Source organism: Asterias amurensis, chromosome 11 (assembly GCF_032118995.1).
Source record: "Asterias amurensis chromosome 11, ASM3211899v1".
Taxonomy (NCBI): domain Eukaryota; kingdom Metazoa; phylum Echinodermata; class Asteroidea; order Forcipulatida; family Asteriidae; genus Asterias; species Asterias amurensis.
Genome location: NC_092658.1, coordinates 19,030,425 through 19,048,389, shown reverse-complemented (window position 1 = coordinate 19,048,389; position 17,965 = coordinate 19,030,425). Strand labels below are relative to the sequence as shown.

General features: G+C 39.8%; 1 protein-coding gene across 1 annotated transcript in view; it reads left to right on the top strand.

Moving 5' to 3' along the window:
• The window catches only part of LOC139944215 (WD repeat-containing protein 90-like), a 56,285-nt gene that overhangs the window by 9,209 nt on the left and 29,111 nt on the right, over positions 1-17,965 (top strand). Inside the window, exons 9-21 of the mRNA XM_071941184.1 lie at positions 683-751; positions 1,742-1,852; positions 2,178-2,323; positions 2,959-3,016; positions 3,849-3,967; positions 5,356-5,514; positions 9,717-9,838; positions 10,655-10,771; positions 11,856-12,091; positions 13,449-13,588; positions 14,475-14,605; positions 16,876-17,006; positions 17,660-17,827. Coding sequence (XP_071797285.1) covers positions 683-751; positions 1,742-1,852; positions 2,178-2,323; positions 2,959-3,016; positions 3,849-3,967; positions 5,356-5,514; positions 9,717-9,838; positions 10,655-10,771; positions 11,856-12,091; positions 13,449-13,588; positions 14,475-14,605; positions 16,876-17,006; positions 17,660-17,827 — 1,707 coding nt within the window. The remainder of the gene's footprint in view (positions 1-682; positions 752-1,741; positions 1,853-2,177; positions 2,324-2,958; positions 3,017-3,848; positions 3,968-5,355; positions 5,515-9,716; positions 9,839-10,654; positions 10,772-11,855; positions 12,092-13,448; positions 13,589-14,474; positions 14,606-16,875; positions 17,007-17,659; positions 17,828-17,965) is intronic.

Sequence of the window (17,965 nt, the reverse complement as noted above, 5' to 3'; positions counted from 1 at the left end):
GAACCATCTCTGCCCTCACAGGTACCCATTTACCCCTGGGTGGAGAGATGCAATTATAGTTAAGGATCTTGCTCAGGAACACAAGTGTCACAACCGGGATTCGAACCGACACTCTGCTTAACAGAATCACCAGAGCTTGAATTCGGTGCTCTTATCACTAGAGGACGAGTTTGCCCTAGTGTTCCTGGCAGTGGTTGTTGAATTTGCTGTAGCACCCTGTGAAAACCCTTTTAAAATTAAAAGAAAATCAAAACCTGCCTTGAAATGTTTCTGTTTGTTTCATGACCTGGAGTACCTTATTGGTTGATAATAGCGCTGTGTAAGACCATGTAGGATTGTACATAATGTTTTTCATCTTTATTACCATGTTTTAACTTCTTTTTTTCACCAGTTGAGACAAATTTTATGATATTAGTAATAACAAAAAAACACTTATAAAAGTTCTGTGTCAGGCCAGTTTCCCCAAAGTTGCACATCTGTTTATAATAAACCTTATTGAAATGTGGGTTCGAATCCCCCCTGAGTATATGCATGTGATTTTGTTCACAGAACTCTGGTAAGCACTGAGTATACAGTGCTAACAGACATCAGTGTATATTATGGGTAAAAACAAAAATGAATATTCTTTATCCCCGCCAAAATTTAACATCTATTGATGCTCATTTTGTTTTATTTCCTTTAGAGCTTGAAGCCAGATCCGATCTTGTCCTTAAGAAGAATTATTGGTTTTGGAGGATGTACAACGAGAGAGGTTTGTGTATACATTTCTTACAATATATTTATTTATTTATTTTTTATTTATTTACACATCCACTCATCAGTTATAGTTGAGCGAATTTGTGCACAATTTTATTGCATGATAACAAGTATCTGTAGCCGTTAGTTTAGGACCACCTACAAAACATGTAGGTCAAATGGAAAGATTATTAAAAGAAGAAGCTGTGTGAGCGATAACTTGATAAGGACTTGCCATATTCTCGAAACTTGTGAAGTGGATTGGTCTCGGGTTACAGAAGTCTATTATTTTTGTACCATCTAGATCAAATGTCAAGAAACGAACTGGCTTGCAGGGCTTCGGTATTAGCCAAACGCAGTCTTAGATCTTGTCTTGAACCATGAACCATAAAATTAAAAGCTCTTTTCAAAACTTATCTTATGTCATAGAATTTCAAGGACTTATTTTGTTGTGACTGTTATTTCTTTTGTTTTGGTTTTGGGTTTTAAGTACCATGAACACCTAGCAGGGTGCATGTATGCTCATTACAAGTCTTTATTATTAAAACTGTTCTTATATAGGATTTGAGGCATTGCATGGTGAGGTATCAATGTATATTTGGTTTGCGGTAACACCATGTGTGTTTCTACTTGCCAGGTAGAGTTGTTCTTAGGGAACTGTCTCCTGACGATGACTAGAGCAAGCTAGTCGAAACGTTGAGACCAATTCAGAACTGACTCCGCGGCAGTACAGTTAATTACGATCCTATAAGCTAAAGTAGTAGTCCAGTCTAATTTCTATACCATCCGCCCTGGTAATAGTTAAAAAGCAGGCCAGTTCTTTTCAGAACTGAGATGTTTCCCGAACCTCTGATTATCTACTCCACGGCAGTAGAATAAAGCAAGACAGTTCCCTAAGAACAACTCTACCTGGCAAGTAGATACACACATGGTGTTACCGCAAACCAAATATACAAAACTGTTCTTGTTTGTCAAGTTTTCACAATCATTATTTTCCTAACAACAGGCTTTATGGACAGCTAACGGTAGTCATATCGTCTACCCATGCCATGCTGTCATTGTCTCCATGGAGGTCAAGACAGGTCACCAGCGATTCCTAATTGGTCATACGGACAAGGTAATCACCACATAGTATCACTGCATTTTCAAACATACATAATAGTAGTTAGTGCAGCTGTAAGTGTAAGTCTCGCACAAGACTGATTTGTCGGTGTTCGCTGTTGACTTAAACTGCCATTTTGATATCAACTTTTTTACATACCTAGAACTGCAAAAGTTGTGGGTTCGAATCCAACTCGAGTAATATGCCTGTAATTATTTTTTTACAGAACTCAGGAAAGTTCTAAGTATGAAGTGCTATTACACATTGATATACATGTATATGGTTAAAACCAAAATTAATATTCTTATCCATGTAATATATCTGTTTTTTCCTTGGTCAGGTGTCAAGTTTAAGCTTCAACCGGAACACAACACTCCTGGCCTCAGCTCAGACCGGGCAGCAGTCTGTGGTCAGAGTCTGGAAATATCAGAAAGGAGAATGTCTGGCCATGTTCAGGACACACGCTCAGTCTGTCTTCTGTCTCAGGTAGGTGACCAGGGGTGGGTTTTTACAAAGACGGAAATTAAGTCTAGTCTTATCCCAAGTTGGGACGAGTTAATTAGACTAGCCTTAAGTTTTTAATATCTCCTAGTCCTAGGACTAGTCCTAAGTTCCTAACACTTTGTTAATTCCATCGCAGAATAAAGACATCTTTATTCCATAAATATTAATAAGGCCATGTCGGAATTACGGGCTTCGGCTTATTTTTCATTGCTGTCGCTTGAAACAAGTTAAGATGTCACCTAATACCACAAGGTCGGGCACCTCTTTCAATTTGAGGGCTACACTTGACTGTTTTTTGCTGTTTTAAACTGCCACCTGGGGCACAATGCCCCAACACCTTGGGCTGTAACAAGGTTAGCCTCCGCTCTGCTGGTCGAAAAGCAACGTAGATTTACACAAACGTAGATGTTACTGCAAACCAAATACACAGTGTGTCTGCTTAGAGTTTTGTCCTCCAATCAAATGACAATGACCTACTTAGATGTTTTACTAAAAAAAATCATTAATATTTAATAATTTGTGAGATGGAGAGAATATTTTTGTTTGTTGAAAAATGTAATATCCATTTTGCGAACTCGGCGTTACCTTAGTGAATTTAATTTGTATTATTCCTGTAGTTTCTCCATCAATGGGTCTGTACTGTGTGGTGTTGGCAAAGACGGCCATGGCAAAAATGTAAGTACATAACTAACATTGGTTGTGAGAGGTACTCCAGAGTCGATCCAAACCAAATAGATCGGGAGCGAATCTAGGTCGATCCAAATATGTTTCAGTTTCAGACAGGCGAACTTAATGTAAAGTAGTTGGAGTTAAGAACAATACATACATGTGTAATGTTAAAGACACTGGACACTATTGGTAATTGTCAAAGACCAGTCGTCTCACTTCGTGTATCTCAACATATGCATAAAATAACAAATCTGAGCTCAATTAGTTGTCGAACTTGCAAGATAATAATGAAAGAAAAAAAACCACACATGTACGTGTAACATAAAGTTGTGTGCTTCCAGATGCTTGATTTTGAGACCTCAAAGGCTAATTGTGAGATTTTAAAAGTAAAATTCATGGAAAATTACTTCTTTCTCGAAAACTACATTACTTCAGAGGGATACGTTTTTCACAATTTTGTTCTAACAGCTCTCCATTACTTGTTACCAAGTAAGGTTTTATGCTAATTATTATTTTGAATAATTACCTATAGTGTCCACTGCCTTTAAACGATCACCACACTCGCCACATAGTAATACATTGTTGCAGGTGTCACATTTCACCAAACTGTTCCTAGCTTAGGATTAATCTTAGAACCCAGGAACAGTCCCAGCCTTGCACTGTAATCTTAAAGTTAGGATTAGTTACTCGCAAATTTCCACAACTCCAATATTTGTGATGCGTACAGGCACCGCGACTCTGCTCATCATCAGAACTAGAATGGCTGCCCCGCGTCTGTGGAATGAGTATTCAAGCTTATACATCCAGATTATTATTATTATGATGATTATTATCTCAGATGGTGGTAGCCTGGGATACATCCAGAGTTGGGAAGGGAGGGGACATCTCAGTCCTGGCTAAAGCCCACACAGACGTTGACATTGTCCAGATGAGGGTGGCGCCATTTGATGAAAACAAGTAAGTTACAACCACTGCCATTTAAAAAAAAAAAAAATTGTTTTGCAAGTTTGCCCCAAACAAGGCGTGGGTAAGGGAAGGCCACTCCAGGTAAAGGGCTACTAGAAGAAAATGACTAATCATGAAAATAACTCAGAAGAGCTCGAGGCAGGAATAGATATTCCTATTAGAACAGTCCAGATTGTAGGATTGGGGGAAATATGCACTTACATTTGTGCCCTGGTCATAGGGCCAATAACATCCCTTTTTGCAAATAACGCCCCTTTGTTTCTCCCCTCCCTAGGGAGTATACAGCCCTTAAACTGCCTGTAAGGCGCTTGTGGCTTTTCATACACAATATCAACCTCTACCCTTGCAGGTACCCATTTATACACCTGGGTGAAGAGAAGCAATTATAGTAAAGTATCTTGCTCAAGGACACAAGTGTCACGATCGGGATTCGAACTCACACTCTGGTGAATCAGCACCAGAACTTGAATTCGATGCTCTTAACCACTCGGCCATGACACTCTACAAGGAGGGGACTGATTGTTCTACATCTCAACAAATCAGATTTTCAGATTATTTTGTTATGGACAACGAGCTAAAACCTCAATTTAACCATCTGCAGGAACCAAATTTCATAGAGCTGCTTCTAAAACACCAAAAATTAAGCAAAACAAAAAATATGCTTCATACCGGGCTAATGTTACAGATAATTGTGAATCTGTAATAACGGGTTTTGAATTTGTATATAACCAATTATGAATTCAAAATGAAGACGAATTGAATACGGACATTAAAGACACTGGACACTATTGGTAATTGTCAAAGACCAGTCTTCTCACTTGGTGTATCTCAACATATGCAAAGAGTAACAAACCTGTGAAAATTTGAGCTCAATTGGTCGTCATAGTTGTGAGATAATAATGAAAGAAAAAACACCCTTGTCACACAAAGTTGTGTGCTTTCAGATGCTTGATTTCGAGACCTCAAAGCCTAATTTGTGAGGTCTTGAAAACAAATTTGTGGAAAATTACTTTCTTCTTGAAAACTACATCACTTCAGAGGGAGCCGTTTCTCCAGTGTTTTATACTAGGTTTTATGCTAATAATTATTTTGAGTAATTACCATTAGTATCCACTTCCTTTAAGCAAAATAAATAGCGAAGCAAAAACAAAAAATATGTTTGTTATTTCATGCATATGTTGAGATACACTAAGTAAGAAGACTGGTCTTCAATTACCAATAGTGTCCAGTGTCTTTAAACTGTAATTCTTGACCTTATAGCAAAGATCTATGAGCAGCAACTGATACATTTATTGTAGCATTTTTATATGTTTTACACAGGAAATTCTTCATTTCTGATTAACTTCTAGCCTTTGCTGTAATATTTTTGTCATTTCTAGAATGGTGTCTTGTGGTAGAGACAACGTGCGCGTCTGGAGAGTTAGAAATAACACCCTGCGCTCAGCTCCTGTCAACATCGGCGACTTCCATGTGGCGGAGTTCACTGATATCTGCTTTGAAGCTTCTCAGCCTGGATTGGAACCAGCTGATAAGTTTGTGTAAGTTACATGGATTAGATAGTTCAGACTTTCTTTCTTTCAAGGCTTCCCACTATATTTCTGAACTACTTCAAGTCTACACTCAATCAAGGAATCTTCGATCGAGTTCCATGCTTCTCCTCATTGAACCTAAGTCTTGACACTCATGGGGTGACAGGTCTTTTTCTTCAGCTGCGCTACGCATCTGGAACTTTCTACCACTTATTCTTAGATCTTGTCTTTGTACCACCAAATTCAAATCTATTTTTAAAACTTATCTTACATGTATGTCACATGTTTTCAGAGACTAATTTTGTTGTGTTTGTTTTTCTTTGTTTTGTCTTGTTTTTGTTTTTTGGTTTTTACTGCACCTTGAAAACCCAGCAGGGTGGATATGTGTGCATTACAAGTATTATTATCTATACTATTAAAAGCGTAACCTGCGCCATCTTGGATTGAAAATTAGAAGGCCCAGTGGTATGGCATCCTTGTGGAATCCGACATGGTTGTTTGTGTGGAATTCAATACGTTTGTGTGGTTTCAGACGTCGGGTTGCAAGTCTGCAAAACCCGGATCCAAACTCGCACTTACAAGTCATGTGATTGGAGGAAGTTTGGGCGGCGACCGTGCGTTAACCACTGGTCAATGTTGTTACCAGACTTCCTAGAAATCTTTCTGACAGGCGACTCATTGGACAGTGTTTCGCAGATGGTGCTCCGGATTGGTTCATTCAATGCCCCTTGCCCGCCCACCCGCCATTCGATCCGCCTTTTTTGGTCAGGTTACTTTCGTGTTGTACTAAGCATGGTTCTCCGGATTGGTTCATTCATTGCCGCACAGGGTCGAAAGGGTCGAAGAGGCTGGGTGCCAGGACAAAACCGAAACAAATTTCACGAATTTGCATTGAATGGATGAAGTACCGTAGATTGATGTTTCGCAGGCGACCATGTGTCAACCACTGGTCGACGTTGTTATCAGACTTCCTAGAAATCCTTCTGACAGGTGACTCATTTGTTGAAAAGATTAAATGGAGAATATTTATAAAAAAGCATTCACTTCCAAACGGCATGAGCATTATCATGATGGACAAGGATGAGATCAAACGGAAGCTTTATAATTTGGAAACATTGGGTAGGGCCGGCTATAGGTTGGAAGGTGTCTAAGGGAACTTTACAATTAATAATATTTTGGGGTGGGGGGGGGGCCTTCAATGAGCCATTCTGGTCAGTGTATTGTGAGTGGTGTGTTGTCTGGTTTGAGACAGGCCACCTGTTGCTTGGTGAAGGAGGTCGCTGTGGGACCACTTTAGGTTGACAGTGGGTGGCGACCTCGGACTTACAAAAATCTCCATACAGAAATTGCACTATTGATGCCAGTAAACTCAAATGAGTACATGAATACCGTTTTAGAAGACGGTCTGTTCATGGAGGTATAATATTGCAGTTTCAGAGTTTAACCCATCACGGAAGTTTGTGAAACCATTCCTTACTCTATGGTGAAATTTATACACGAACGTCAAAGGCTGTTTTGAAGCTGTAAAAAAAGAACTTTGCTTTGCATTTGGTCAAAGTTGTTAAACAAAATGACATTAATTTTCCTTTTGAATAAGTCCATTCACAAAATTGGTTAGAGCAGTGTGTCGGTCAGGTCTCAGAATGTACATTTTGCCAAATCCATTTTGTAGCCTAATTTAGCCATCGGCCCGTCGGGTTGGTTACTGATGGAGATAATATTAACAAAAGAGACCTCGTGCGGCTGAATGGGGTACATTTTTAGGAGTTTGTCTATTGACCCAAACTGGACGTAACAAACCCTAAACATAACTTGACATGCTTTCTGAAAGTGAAATAAGTTAGAGAAAATTAAGGAGTGGGGACGAATTTATCGTTTTTATTTAGTTTGTACGATATAGGGTTCCAGAGATATGGGATGTATGGAGGTTTGTTCCTAGAGCAGCGTGAACATGAACGCGGTCAGAAATTGTGTCGTTTGTCGTTAAAATTTCGCGAGATGCGATAAGCCCAAAGTGACAATAAAACAAAACCAGACCTGCCAAGTCTCACGCATTAGGGGGAGACTCACGCATTTGGGCTCTGTCTCACGCTCACATGCACATCAACCATTATTGGGGCGAGATCGGGGAAAAAAATTACGACATTTTTTGTACAAACTTTGTCATACAGAGCGCAAATTTGCAGATTGCGCACGCTTTTGCTCATCCAGTAGGTTCAGCTTAGTATCGCAGAGCGCAAAACGCTTATTGCGCACAAGTTTGTTCCGATTCTTTTAGCAAATTCTTTGAAATGCGCTCCACTAGCGAAGACACAACAGGCTGAAGAAGTGAGCGATTGATTTTGGACATCATTTTTAGTCTATTTTTTTTTTAAGTTTGGAAGGAAATAATCTGACACAATCGAACCTCCACATTAACCATCAACATCTCCTGTGTACAAGTGAGTTTTAATTATTCTGAGGAGGTTTTTGATGCATTTTGAAACACTTTTTTGTCCACAATTAAATTTCAGATTTTTTTATTTATTTATAAAAAAAAGAAAGAAAAAAAAGGTTGGGCGGCGATTTAGAAAGGCCTTCTTAAACTGGCAAAAATTTTTCCGGGGGGAGGGGGGTTGAGCTTTGAAAAATCTCACACATAGCTAGCTGGCCTCTGGACTTGGCATCTCTGCCTGCAAAACACTTTTTTGACGTTCACGTTAAGTGCTCCTGTTACATGCAGCCTATTGACCAGAAAGTTTACAAGACCAATTCAGATGAGAATAAACTAAAAAGAGGCCTACGCTTTTACCGCCCCCGCCCCCCGAAAAAAAAAAAACAAAAAAAAAACAGTAGATAAATTAGATTTGTGGCACATCACACAGCATGTTCCAAAAACTCGCTTTACTTATAGTGCTGTAGCAACGCTATGCATCGTGGGACGTAAAAATGTCATTTTTGACGATGTTTTTTAAAAAGGAAATGCAAGCATTATGAATGTATATTGAGTGTGTGGAGAAAAATTTGGTAGGGTAGTACAAAAGAAGCTTTAGTTATTGCTGGCTAACGGTCAGTTTCACCTATCAACACTGATTTGAAAAACGTGTAACGTTAGGTAGGGAGGCCCAACATTAGACCCCTATAAGGATCACGGGGGAGCCTTATAGTTTCTAGATGCATAAGGTACGTCGTCTAACACAAAACGAGGTGGGTACAGCCACTGCAAGTAGTGGCGGACGTGCAAAATAGCTTCATTTTGGGCTAGAATTATGATGCCATGCATAAATATTGAGAGAGGCGTATAACACCATCACCCACATTTCGAAATATTTGTGTAAAGGATTTTTTTTATTATTATTATTATTATTATTATTATTAACTATTACTAAAAAATCATAGGCATATTACTCGGGTGAGATTCGAACCCACGACCCTTGCAATTATAGAGCAGTGTCATACCAGCTAGACCACCAAGATTGCCTGGTGGCAAGAGGCAGTTTGAATCCTACATCGGTGTATATGGGTAAAAACCAAAATGAATATTCTTTATCCCCGATGCAAATTTAACATCTGCTAATTCATTTCAATGTACCTCCAAAGATCTGGATCCCAATTTCAGACTTTTTTTGTCAGTGCTGACTCTCATCCCTAAACCATCGGTTTGATAGACTTGGGGACAAGTCGTTAATGTCGTGATAGCTTAATACACTCAGTAGCTAGGTCTCCGCCATTGAAGACTGCTCTAGCAAGATCACTGTTCTCAGGCTGCTGCCTCCCAGACCGCTCTCCAATAAATGAGACTATACATGTAGTTGCGAGAGCACATTAGTCTCGTGGGGGGGCAGCAGTCTCGCCAGAACACTGACAAGTTCTTTTTCTATGCTCCAGGAGTGTCTGCCTGACAGTTGACAGATATTGTATGGCACACTACAAATGTCCATTACACTTGTTATTATTAACATTGATAGTTTAGTTGGTAGAGCCAGTACATGTAGTTCGCTTTTCTGAGAGTCCTTGGCTTCACATCCAGAATATATGAAATATAATAAAATGAAACATATGGTAACATCTCCCTTAGATATTTGACAAGATATGCACTCGCCTTCTGTTTTTCGATGTTCCAGTTTTAAAATGTGTGTGTATGTTTGAAAACATCCGCATTGTTTGCTAGAGTTTGACTCAACCCTGTTTTGATTAATCGCTATTCTTTTTTGTTTTTGTCTTCATTTCAGTTATGCATGTACAAGGTCTGGCCACATCTTTGAGATCGACTACAATCGTGTGTCTGTCGTCCACATCAGACGGCTCTTGCCAACAGGCAAAGAGGTCAAGGAGAAGGAATCCATGCAGTCAGGTGCGTCAGCAGACCATAAATTGCTTCTCTTCATCCGGGAAGAAAACTAAGGGAATAAGGCGTTCTTAAATGGTTGTCAATAACTGGGAGGGTCAAGGACCGTGCCTTCTGTTCTTTAGTCTGGCCACAACCCTAAAGTCACTACTCTATTATTTCTATTAATAATTACCCTTTTGGTTAATTGCCATGTCATGGGCAAGCAGTTAAAAACACTGATTTCAAGCTTTGGTGTTTTTGATCAGCTGAGACTGTGTTCTCAAAAGGTTTATTTCATACACAATATCAATCTCTACCCTCGCAGGTACCCATTTATACCCCTGTGTGAAGGGAAGCAATTACAGTAGAGTTTCTTGCTTAAGTATCACGACCCGGATTCGAACCCACACTCCGATGACTTAACCACCAGAACTTGAATTCAATGCTCTTAAAGATGCTATGTGAGATTTTTGGCCGATTTGACCCAAAAATTCTGATTTAAAATTCAATAGGTATTTTGATGGGGGGTCGAGAAAGTTACAAGCTTTCATTTGAGCCATTGCTCGAAAAAGTCCGCCAATTATTAATAGCAGTGAAATAAAGTGCTCAAAATTAGATTTGGCCAGATTCTGACAATATATCAAATGACCAATTCTTATGTATATGTTTTATAAGAAATGTTTTAAATTTTTGTCATGGTTCCTGACCATTAAAAGTAAAAGTTTTTTTTAATGTTTGGGGCCAAAAATCTTACAAAGCATCTTTAACCACTCGGTCATGACACCATATACTTGTTTAATGTAATGATTGATCATTATTTCTACCATTGTCAATGTTCAGGTTCAGGTATAGCCATTAATGCAATGTGTGTCAATGAGTCCTTCTGTGTGACGGGATCAGACGATGGATTCCTACGTCTTTGGCCGTTGGATTTTAAAAATGTCTTCCTTGAGGCAGGTAAGTCTTAAAGGCAGTGGACACCGGTACTGGTGGACACTATTGGTAATTACTCAAAATAATTGTTGGCATAAAACCCTACTTGATAACGAGAAATGGGGAGAGGTTAATAGTTTAAAACATTGTGAGAAACGGCCCCCTCTGAAGTTACGTATTTTTCAAGAAAGAAGTAATTTTCCACGAATTTGATTTCGAGACCTCAAAATAAGATTTTCAAGCATCGAAATCAAGCATCTGAAAGCACCATCTTCGTGTGACCAGAGTGTTTTTTCTTTCATAGTTATCTCGCAACTTCGACCACCAATTGAGTTCAAATTTGCACAGGTTAATTTGTTTTTTGATGCATATGTTGTACACCAAGTGAGAACACTGGTCTTTGACAATTACCAATAGTGTCCAGTGTCTTTAAGAAATCAGTCTAATCATGACTGCATGTTCGCTGGACTTCACTTTTGTTTGTAGCTCCTAGCCCTGAGTGTGTGTCACTGTAATATGCAAGGATGTAGTCTTTTGTCAAGACCTTTGTGGCTTGGACAGCTTCGTAGAGTCGTGGTCCCAAGCGACTGGAACGGGAGACCACACACGCGAGTGGCGAGGCCATGAGGTTCTTTCCCTATGAAACGTGCGTTAATGTGTGCTGACCTGCTGGTTTGGACTTTTGCTACCCTTTTGGTTGGGGAGCAAAAGTCAAGATTTAAAAGAAACACTTAAGAAACCACAAAACAAGTTGAAAAAGGCCCTCATGGTTTCGCCACTTGCTTGTGTGGTCTCCTGTTCCAGTCGCTTGGGACTGCGGCTCTACGAAGTCACAAAGGCCTTGACAAAAGGCCAAGTAGGATGCCAGTCTTCTTCAAGACAATGTGCAGGAATAGTTTGGTTAAAACTGTATTATTTTTTATTCGCCCGGAGTGCCAACTTTGTTTCCTTGCATTATTTTTAAGTTTGTGCAAGATAACTCGGTATAAAACTTTCTTTGAACCCAGCTAATTTTTGAGATACAGTGCACTAGATGCTACTGCAGTGATTGTTCACAAAACTCTTCACAATACATAAAGCATTTTTTCTGATTTTTTTTTACTTACAGAGCATGAGGGTCCAGTGACTGCCGTCGGCATCACGGCAGACGGTCTCCGCATCCTTGCAGGGACGACCACCGGCAACCTAGGCATGTTAGACATATCCACGAGGAACTACACCACCCTGATGCGGTCTCACACCAGTAACGTCCTGTCAGTGTCCCTGGACCCGACAAGACGACAGCTGGCCACTGTCTCACTCGATCACACCATCAGGATATGGCACATGGACACCTTACAGCAGGTCAGGCCCTCTTAGGGCTTCATTCATTTCATTTCATTTTATTTATTCACGTTTTGATGCCAAGGACTCGCAGAAAAGTGAACTTAATCACTGTACTAACCAAGAACCCAATAGAGAGAAGACAAGGAAGGAAGTTTCAGTTTTATATGTTGGAGGAAAACATATTCCAGGGAAAACCCATGCATTCAGGTAGCTACTGAAACCCAATCCACATACATGTAGTCCCCTGGCGTGGTGCAAAACCAGCGTCCTACCAATATGCCGACTGACCACCCGACCACTCTAACCACTAACTCTAACCACTATCTTTTTGTATCAAGAGGCAATGTACTTGTACCGGCAACCAGCTCTGTTTAAAGACATTGGACACTATTGGAAATTGTCTAAGACCAGTATCCTCACTTGGTGTATCTCAACATACATGTATGCATACTGTGAAAATTTGAGCTCAATTGGTCGTTGAAGTTGCAAGATATTAATGAAAGAAAAAATACCCTTGTCACACGAAGTTTTGTGCTTTCAGATACTTGGTTTCCAGGCCTCAAATTCTAAATCTGAGGGCCTCGAATTCAAATTTGTGTAAAATAACTTCTTTCTCGAAAACTATGTTACTTCAGAGGGAGCCGTTTCCCACAATGTTTTATACTAACAACAGCTCCCCAATATATGTACTCGTTACCATTTAAGGTTTTATGCTAATAATTATATTGAGAAATTACCAATAGCCTGCCTTTAATTGAAAAGAAGGATAGCCATTTATATATTATTGGGGATCGTAAGGCATTGTTTGAAAACGAAATTATGTGCAGGCTTGTTATTCTTCCTACATGTACTTTAGCCTGTTTTCATATTTGCCTGTATGTACATGAATAGTTTCTCAGATTCAACTATTTTGGGGTAAACAATAATTATCCACTACTTTGAAGGGAATCCTTTTCAGAACAGTTTATACTATCAACAGCTACAGTACTTCCCCCCAAGTAAGTTTGTTGAGGTCATCACTTTTTGAAGTAGTCACCAAAGTATGACCCTACCTTTAAAGACACTGGACACCTTTGGTAATTGTCAAAGACTAGACTTCTCACTGTATCTCAACATATACATAAAATAACAAGCCTGTGAAAATTTGAGCTCAATCGGTCATCAAAGTTCTGTGATAATAATGAAAGAAAAAACACCCCTGTCACCGAAGTTGTGTGCTTTCAGATGCTTGATTTTGAGACCTCACATTCTAAATCTGAGGTCTCGAACCAACACGGACTCTACCCGGATAAGGTTGACACGGTTAGAAGGTCTATAGTGTGAAAAGGCCTATTATTTTCTGATGAGCTTTGTCTACTTTTCTCTCTGTCGACAGTTGTACGACTTCAACTCCCCTAAGGAGTGTCCCTGCGTCATCACCTTCCATCCCTCCTTGCAGTGCTTCGCTTGTGGTTTTGAAAACGGCTGCGTCAGAGTCTTCAGCATCGCCAACACCAGCCTCCTGGCAGAAATGAGGTCAGTATTACATAGAGCTGCTTAGCACGAAAAATAGTTACTTGCAACCCGAAAGTCCAGAAGCCATCATTTCAGTTTATACCTTGATTATGTTGTAAATATTGTAAATACCCTAAAGATTTATTTAATAAGAATATCTGAAGTTTATTTCCTGTCAAGTGAGCATTTTTTTTTGTCCAGTTTTTAGTAACACGATTTCGATATTGTCGAGTCTGACACAGTGACATGTTATTTTGGCTGGTAGCCTTGTTGTATCCTACTTTTATCTTGCTCAGCTTTACGAAATTGGGCACAGAAGTGTTGCTATTTGTCTGTTAGGCTTCTGACCAAGGGGGAACTCCTTGAAGACTTGTCAATCGACTTCCTTCAAGCAGCCGAGCGGTTAAGAGCACCGAATTCAAACTCTGGTGTTTCTGATCAACAGAGTGAGGGTTTGAATCCCCAGCCGTGACACTTGTGTCCTTAAGCAAGACACTTAACCATTGCTTCGTCCTTCGGATGGGATGTAAAGGTGTTGGTCCCATGAGTTGTGTAATGCATGTAAAAGAATCCAGTGCACAAAAAAAGAAGGGGTTCACCCCGGTGTTCCTGGCTGTGGCTGCTGTATGCGCTGTAGCACCTTGTAAACCCTTATAAGGTGCTAAATAATTGGGTGTCAGAATTCATCATTGCTATAACCAATCTTTCTGAAGGTTTGTATATACTCAGTACCTTGTTTGGTAGATATATGCACTTTATAAGACTTTGATATTATGATAATATTATTATCCATCTCGATCAGGGAGGCACTCAGCGCCAGGCCTGCTATTTGTCTGATTATCATCAAAACTTTAACTTTAAATAAAATAATCCAGACCCTTCACTATGTATTTTTTATCTTGAACAGACAGCACAAAGGTCGAATTACCGGGGTTGTCTACACCCCTAACAGTCACTATCTCCTGACATCCTCATCCATTGGCTCCCTGGCACTCTACGACGCCTCACAGGAATCTTACCCATTGATGCGGTTACTAGGTAACATTACTTTTTCTCTCCTTCACTACTTACTGCATACTATCAATCCTTCTTGCTGGCGGAAATTTAACTCTGACCTTAAAGGCAGTGGACACTATTGGTAATTACTCAAAAGAATTTTCAGCATAAAACCTCACTTGGTAATGAGTAATGGGGAGAGGTTGATAGTATAAAACATTGTGAGAAACGGCTCCCTCTGAAGTGACGTAGTTTTTGAGAAAGAACTAATTTTCCACGAATTTGATTTTGAGACCTCAAGTTTAGAATTTGAGGTCTCGAAATCAAGCATACATATGAAAGCACACAACTTTGTGTGACAAGGGTGTTTTTTTCTTTCATAGTTATCTCGCAACTCCGATGACCAATTGAGCTCAAATTTTCACAAGTTTATTAATGTATGCATTTGTTGGGATACACTAAGTGATAAGAGTGGTCTTTGACAATTACCAATTACCAACCAGTGTCCACTGTCTTTAAGTATGTTAACTGCGTCAACCATGGTATTTGTGATAGTGTAAAAACAGTTTTGTTTCGTAATCAGTTTCTTGAATGTGATGACCTTGATACTCTCGGTCTGCTACTCTGATCGTTCTGACAATCCCTTTGTTTCATACTTTGTCAGGATGGTGTGGGGGTCGTCCGAGAGTGTCGGGTTTACTGTTTCTTTATTTACGTGTTTATGTCCCTTGTACTGTATATTTGACGTAGTTTTTATAAATCTTGTTATCTTCTCCATTTTTGGAGGTTTTGAGGAAATAAATTAATAAATAAATTATCTGGTTACTTTTGTCGTATTCTGTTAGCCTGGGATAGATATCACAAAGAGTTTGTACTAGTCCTTGGAGATATTTAAAACTTACAGCTAGTCCTATAAGTTAGGACAAGTAACTCGTCCGAACTCCAGACAAGACTAGTCTTAACTCTTTATGAAATCCATCACTGGTATTTTAATTCTTTGTATTATGTTGTCAGCATTTTGTAATGTCTTTGTTCGTCTTGTCTGTTTGTCCTTGTTTTTTGATTGGCTGTTTGTTTGTATACAAGGCTGTTTTCTACAAGCTTTGGCTTACTCTAACAGCCTCATGCTTCGCTCCTCTCTTGTACATAGTTCATTCCTAGTTTTTTATTAATTTTTTGCTTTATCAATATATCAATATATCAGTTTCTTTTACTTTATATGTGCTTTTGATTTTGTTACCTTTATATGTACTGATAAATTCTCATATTATACTATTTTCTTGAAAAAAAGTATTATAAACGTCACATTTAAAGGCACTGGACACTATTAGTAATAGACCGATCCATTAAGCTGCGCCCCATTGAGTATTGACCAATCACAACGCAACGAAGGTCCGCGTGCGTCGTGGGCGGAGCCTACTGGATCGGTCTATTGTCACAGACCAGTTTTCTTACTTGGTTTATCTCAACATAAGCATAAAATAACAAACCTGTGAATATTTTAGCTCAATCGGTTGTCGAAGTTGCGAGATAATGTTGAAAGAAAAAACGCCTTTGTCACACGAAGTTGTGTGCTTTCAGATGCTTGATTTCGAGACCTCAAATTCCAAATCTGAGGTCTTGAAATCAAATTCATGGAAAACTACCTCTTTCTCGAAAATTATGTTACTTCAGAGGGAGCCGTTTCTCACAATGTTTTATATTATAACACCCCTTGCAAGTATTCTGCCTGCTCATTGGTTTAGAGCGCGTCACATGACATGTCTTAGTTTTGCCAGACGACGGCCGTGTGATAGAGCGTCGGTTTGCCATGCGCTAGTCCGACAGACTAGCACATGGCGTGCAGTACCCAGACAACCTGTGCGTGTACGAGGATTATAAATTAATAGTCTGTAACCACTTCGGATTGCACGACACTACATGCAACACAGTAAGTAAAAGTGTATGCAATCTGTATTCGCGTCGTCCGTGGATTGTAGCATTCAGGTCTGTAACTTAATAATAACAGTACAGTATTTAACAGTGTTTGGGGTGTTATAAAACAAATATTGACTGCTTTTACTCGTGCAATGGTTAAAAACTATGACTCCCTCGGTGATCCCCGTAGCGTTCTATTTTCCCTCGGCTTCGCCTCGGGAAAATAGAACGCTCCGGGGATCACCTCGGGAGTCATAGTTTTAACCATAGCACTCGAAGCAGTCAATATTTGTATACTATCAACATCTCCCCATTACTCGTTACCAATTAAGATTATATGCTAATAATTATTTTGAGTAATTACCAATAGTGTCCATTGCCTTTAATTGAACTAGGTAACATGGTCACTAAGGGAGACCGCTACGGACCCAGAGCCCTGGCTATGAGTGAGGACGGGAAGCAGGTTGCGTTTGTCGGGCCGTCAGAGTTTACTGTGATGGTCGTCGATGCTAGATCACTTGACGAGGTAAGTGGGCGGACTCTTGCGTGGCATGGTTTTTGAAGTTCAGATGGAAAAGGAACTGATTCCAAGTCAAGTTGTCACAATTTTAGTCTGTGTAGAAAATTTTTCTATTTTTTTGTTATCAATGGCGGTTACACCATGTGTACATCTACTTGCCAGGTAGAGTTTGTTCCTAGAGAAATATCTTGCTATATTCTGCTGGAAAGGTTGTGGCCTAGCGTTTAAGAGCACCGAATTCAAACTCTGGTATTTCTGATCAGCAGAGTGTGGGTTCAAATCCCAAGCCGTGACACTTGTGTCCTTAACCAAAACCATTGCTTTGTCCTTCGGATGGGACGTAAAGCCGTTGGTCCCATGTGTTATGTAACGCATGTGAGAGAGCCCAGTGCACTTATCGAAAAGAGAAGGGGTTCACCCCGGTGTTCCTGGCTGTAGCTGCTGTATGCGCCGTAGCCACGTTGTAAACCGGTATAAGGTGCTAACTAATTGGGCCTCAGAATCCATCACTGCAATAAACTATCTTTCTAAAAGTTTGTATACATACTCAGCGCTTTGAGTACCTTGTTTGGTAGATACATGCGCTGTATAAGACTTTGATATTGTTATGATTATTAAATAAATCATTTAATAAAGCAAATAAAATTTGTTTTGATTAGGTGATGAGAATTGACATAACATCTATTGTCTCTGAGATGGAGTCACCTATGATCGACACTGCATCGTCAGTCTGCTACGCTCCACAGCGAGCCAAACAGCTCCTTGTCTCCACGTCCAACTCCCATCTTCTCAGGCTGGACGCACGCAATGGCCGACTCATCAACAAGGTGGGTCAAAATCTGCAGGGTTTTTGTCTTTGAGGGTATTGGGTGGGATGGTTGGCTTGTGCGTAAAGCGCTCGCCTCTCACCAAGGTGACCCCGGTTCGATTCCCAGCCAGGGCCATATGTGAGTTGAGTTGTGCGT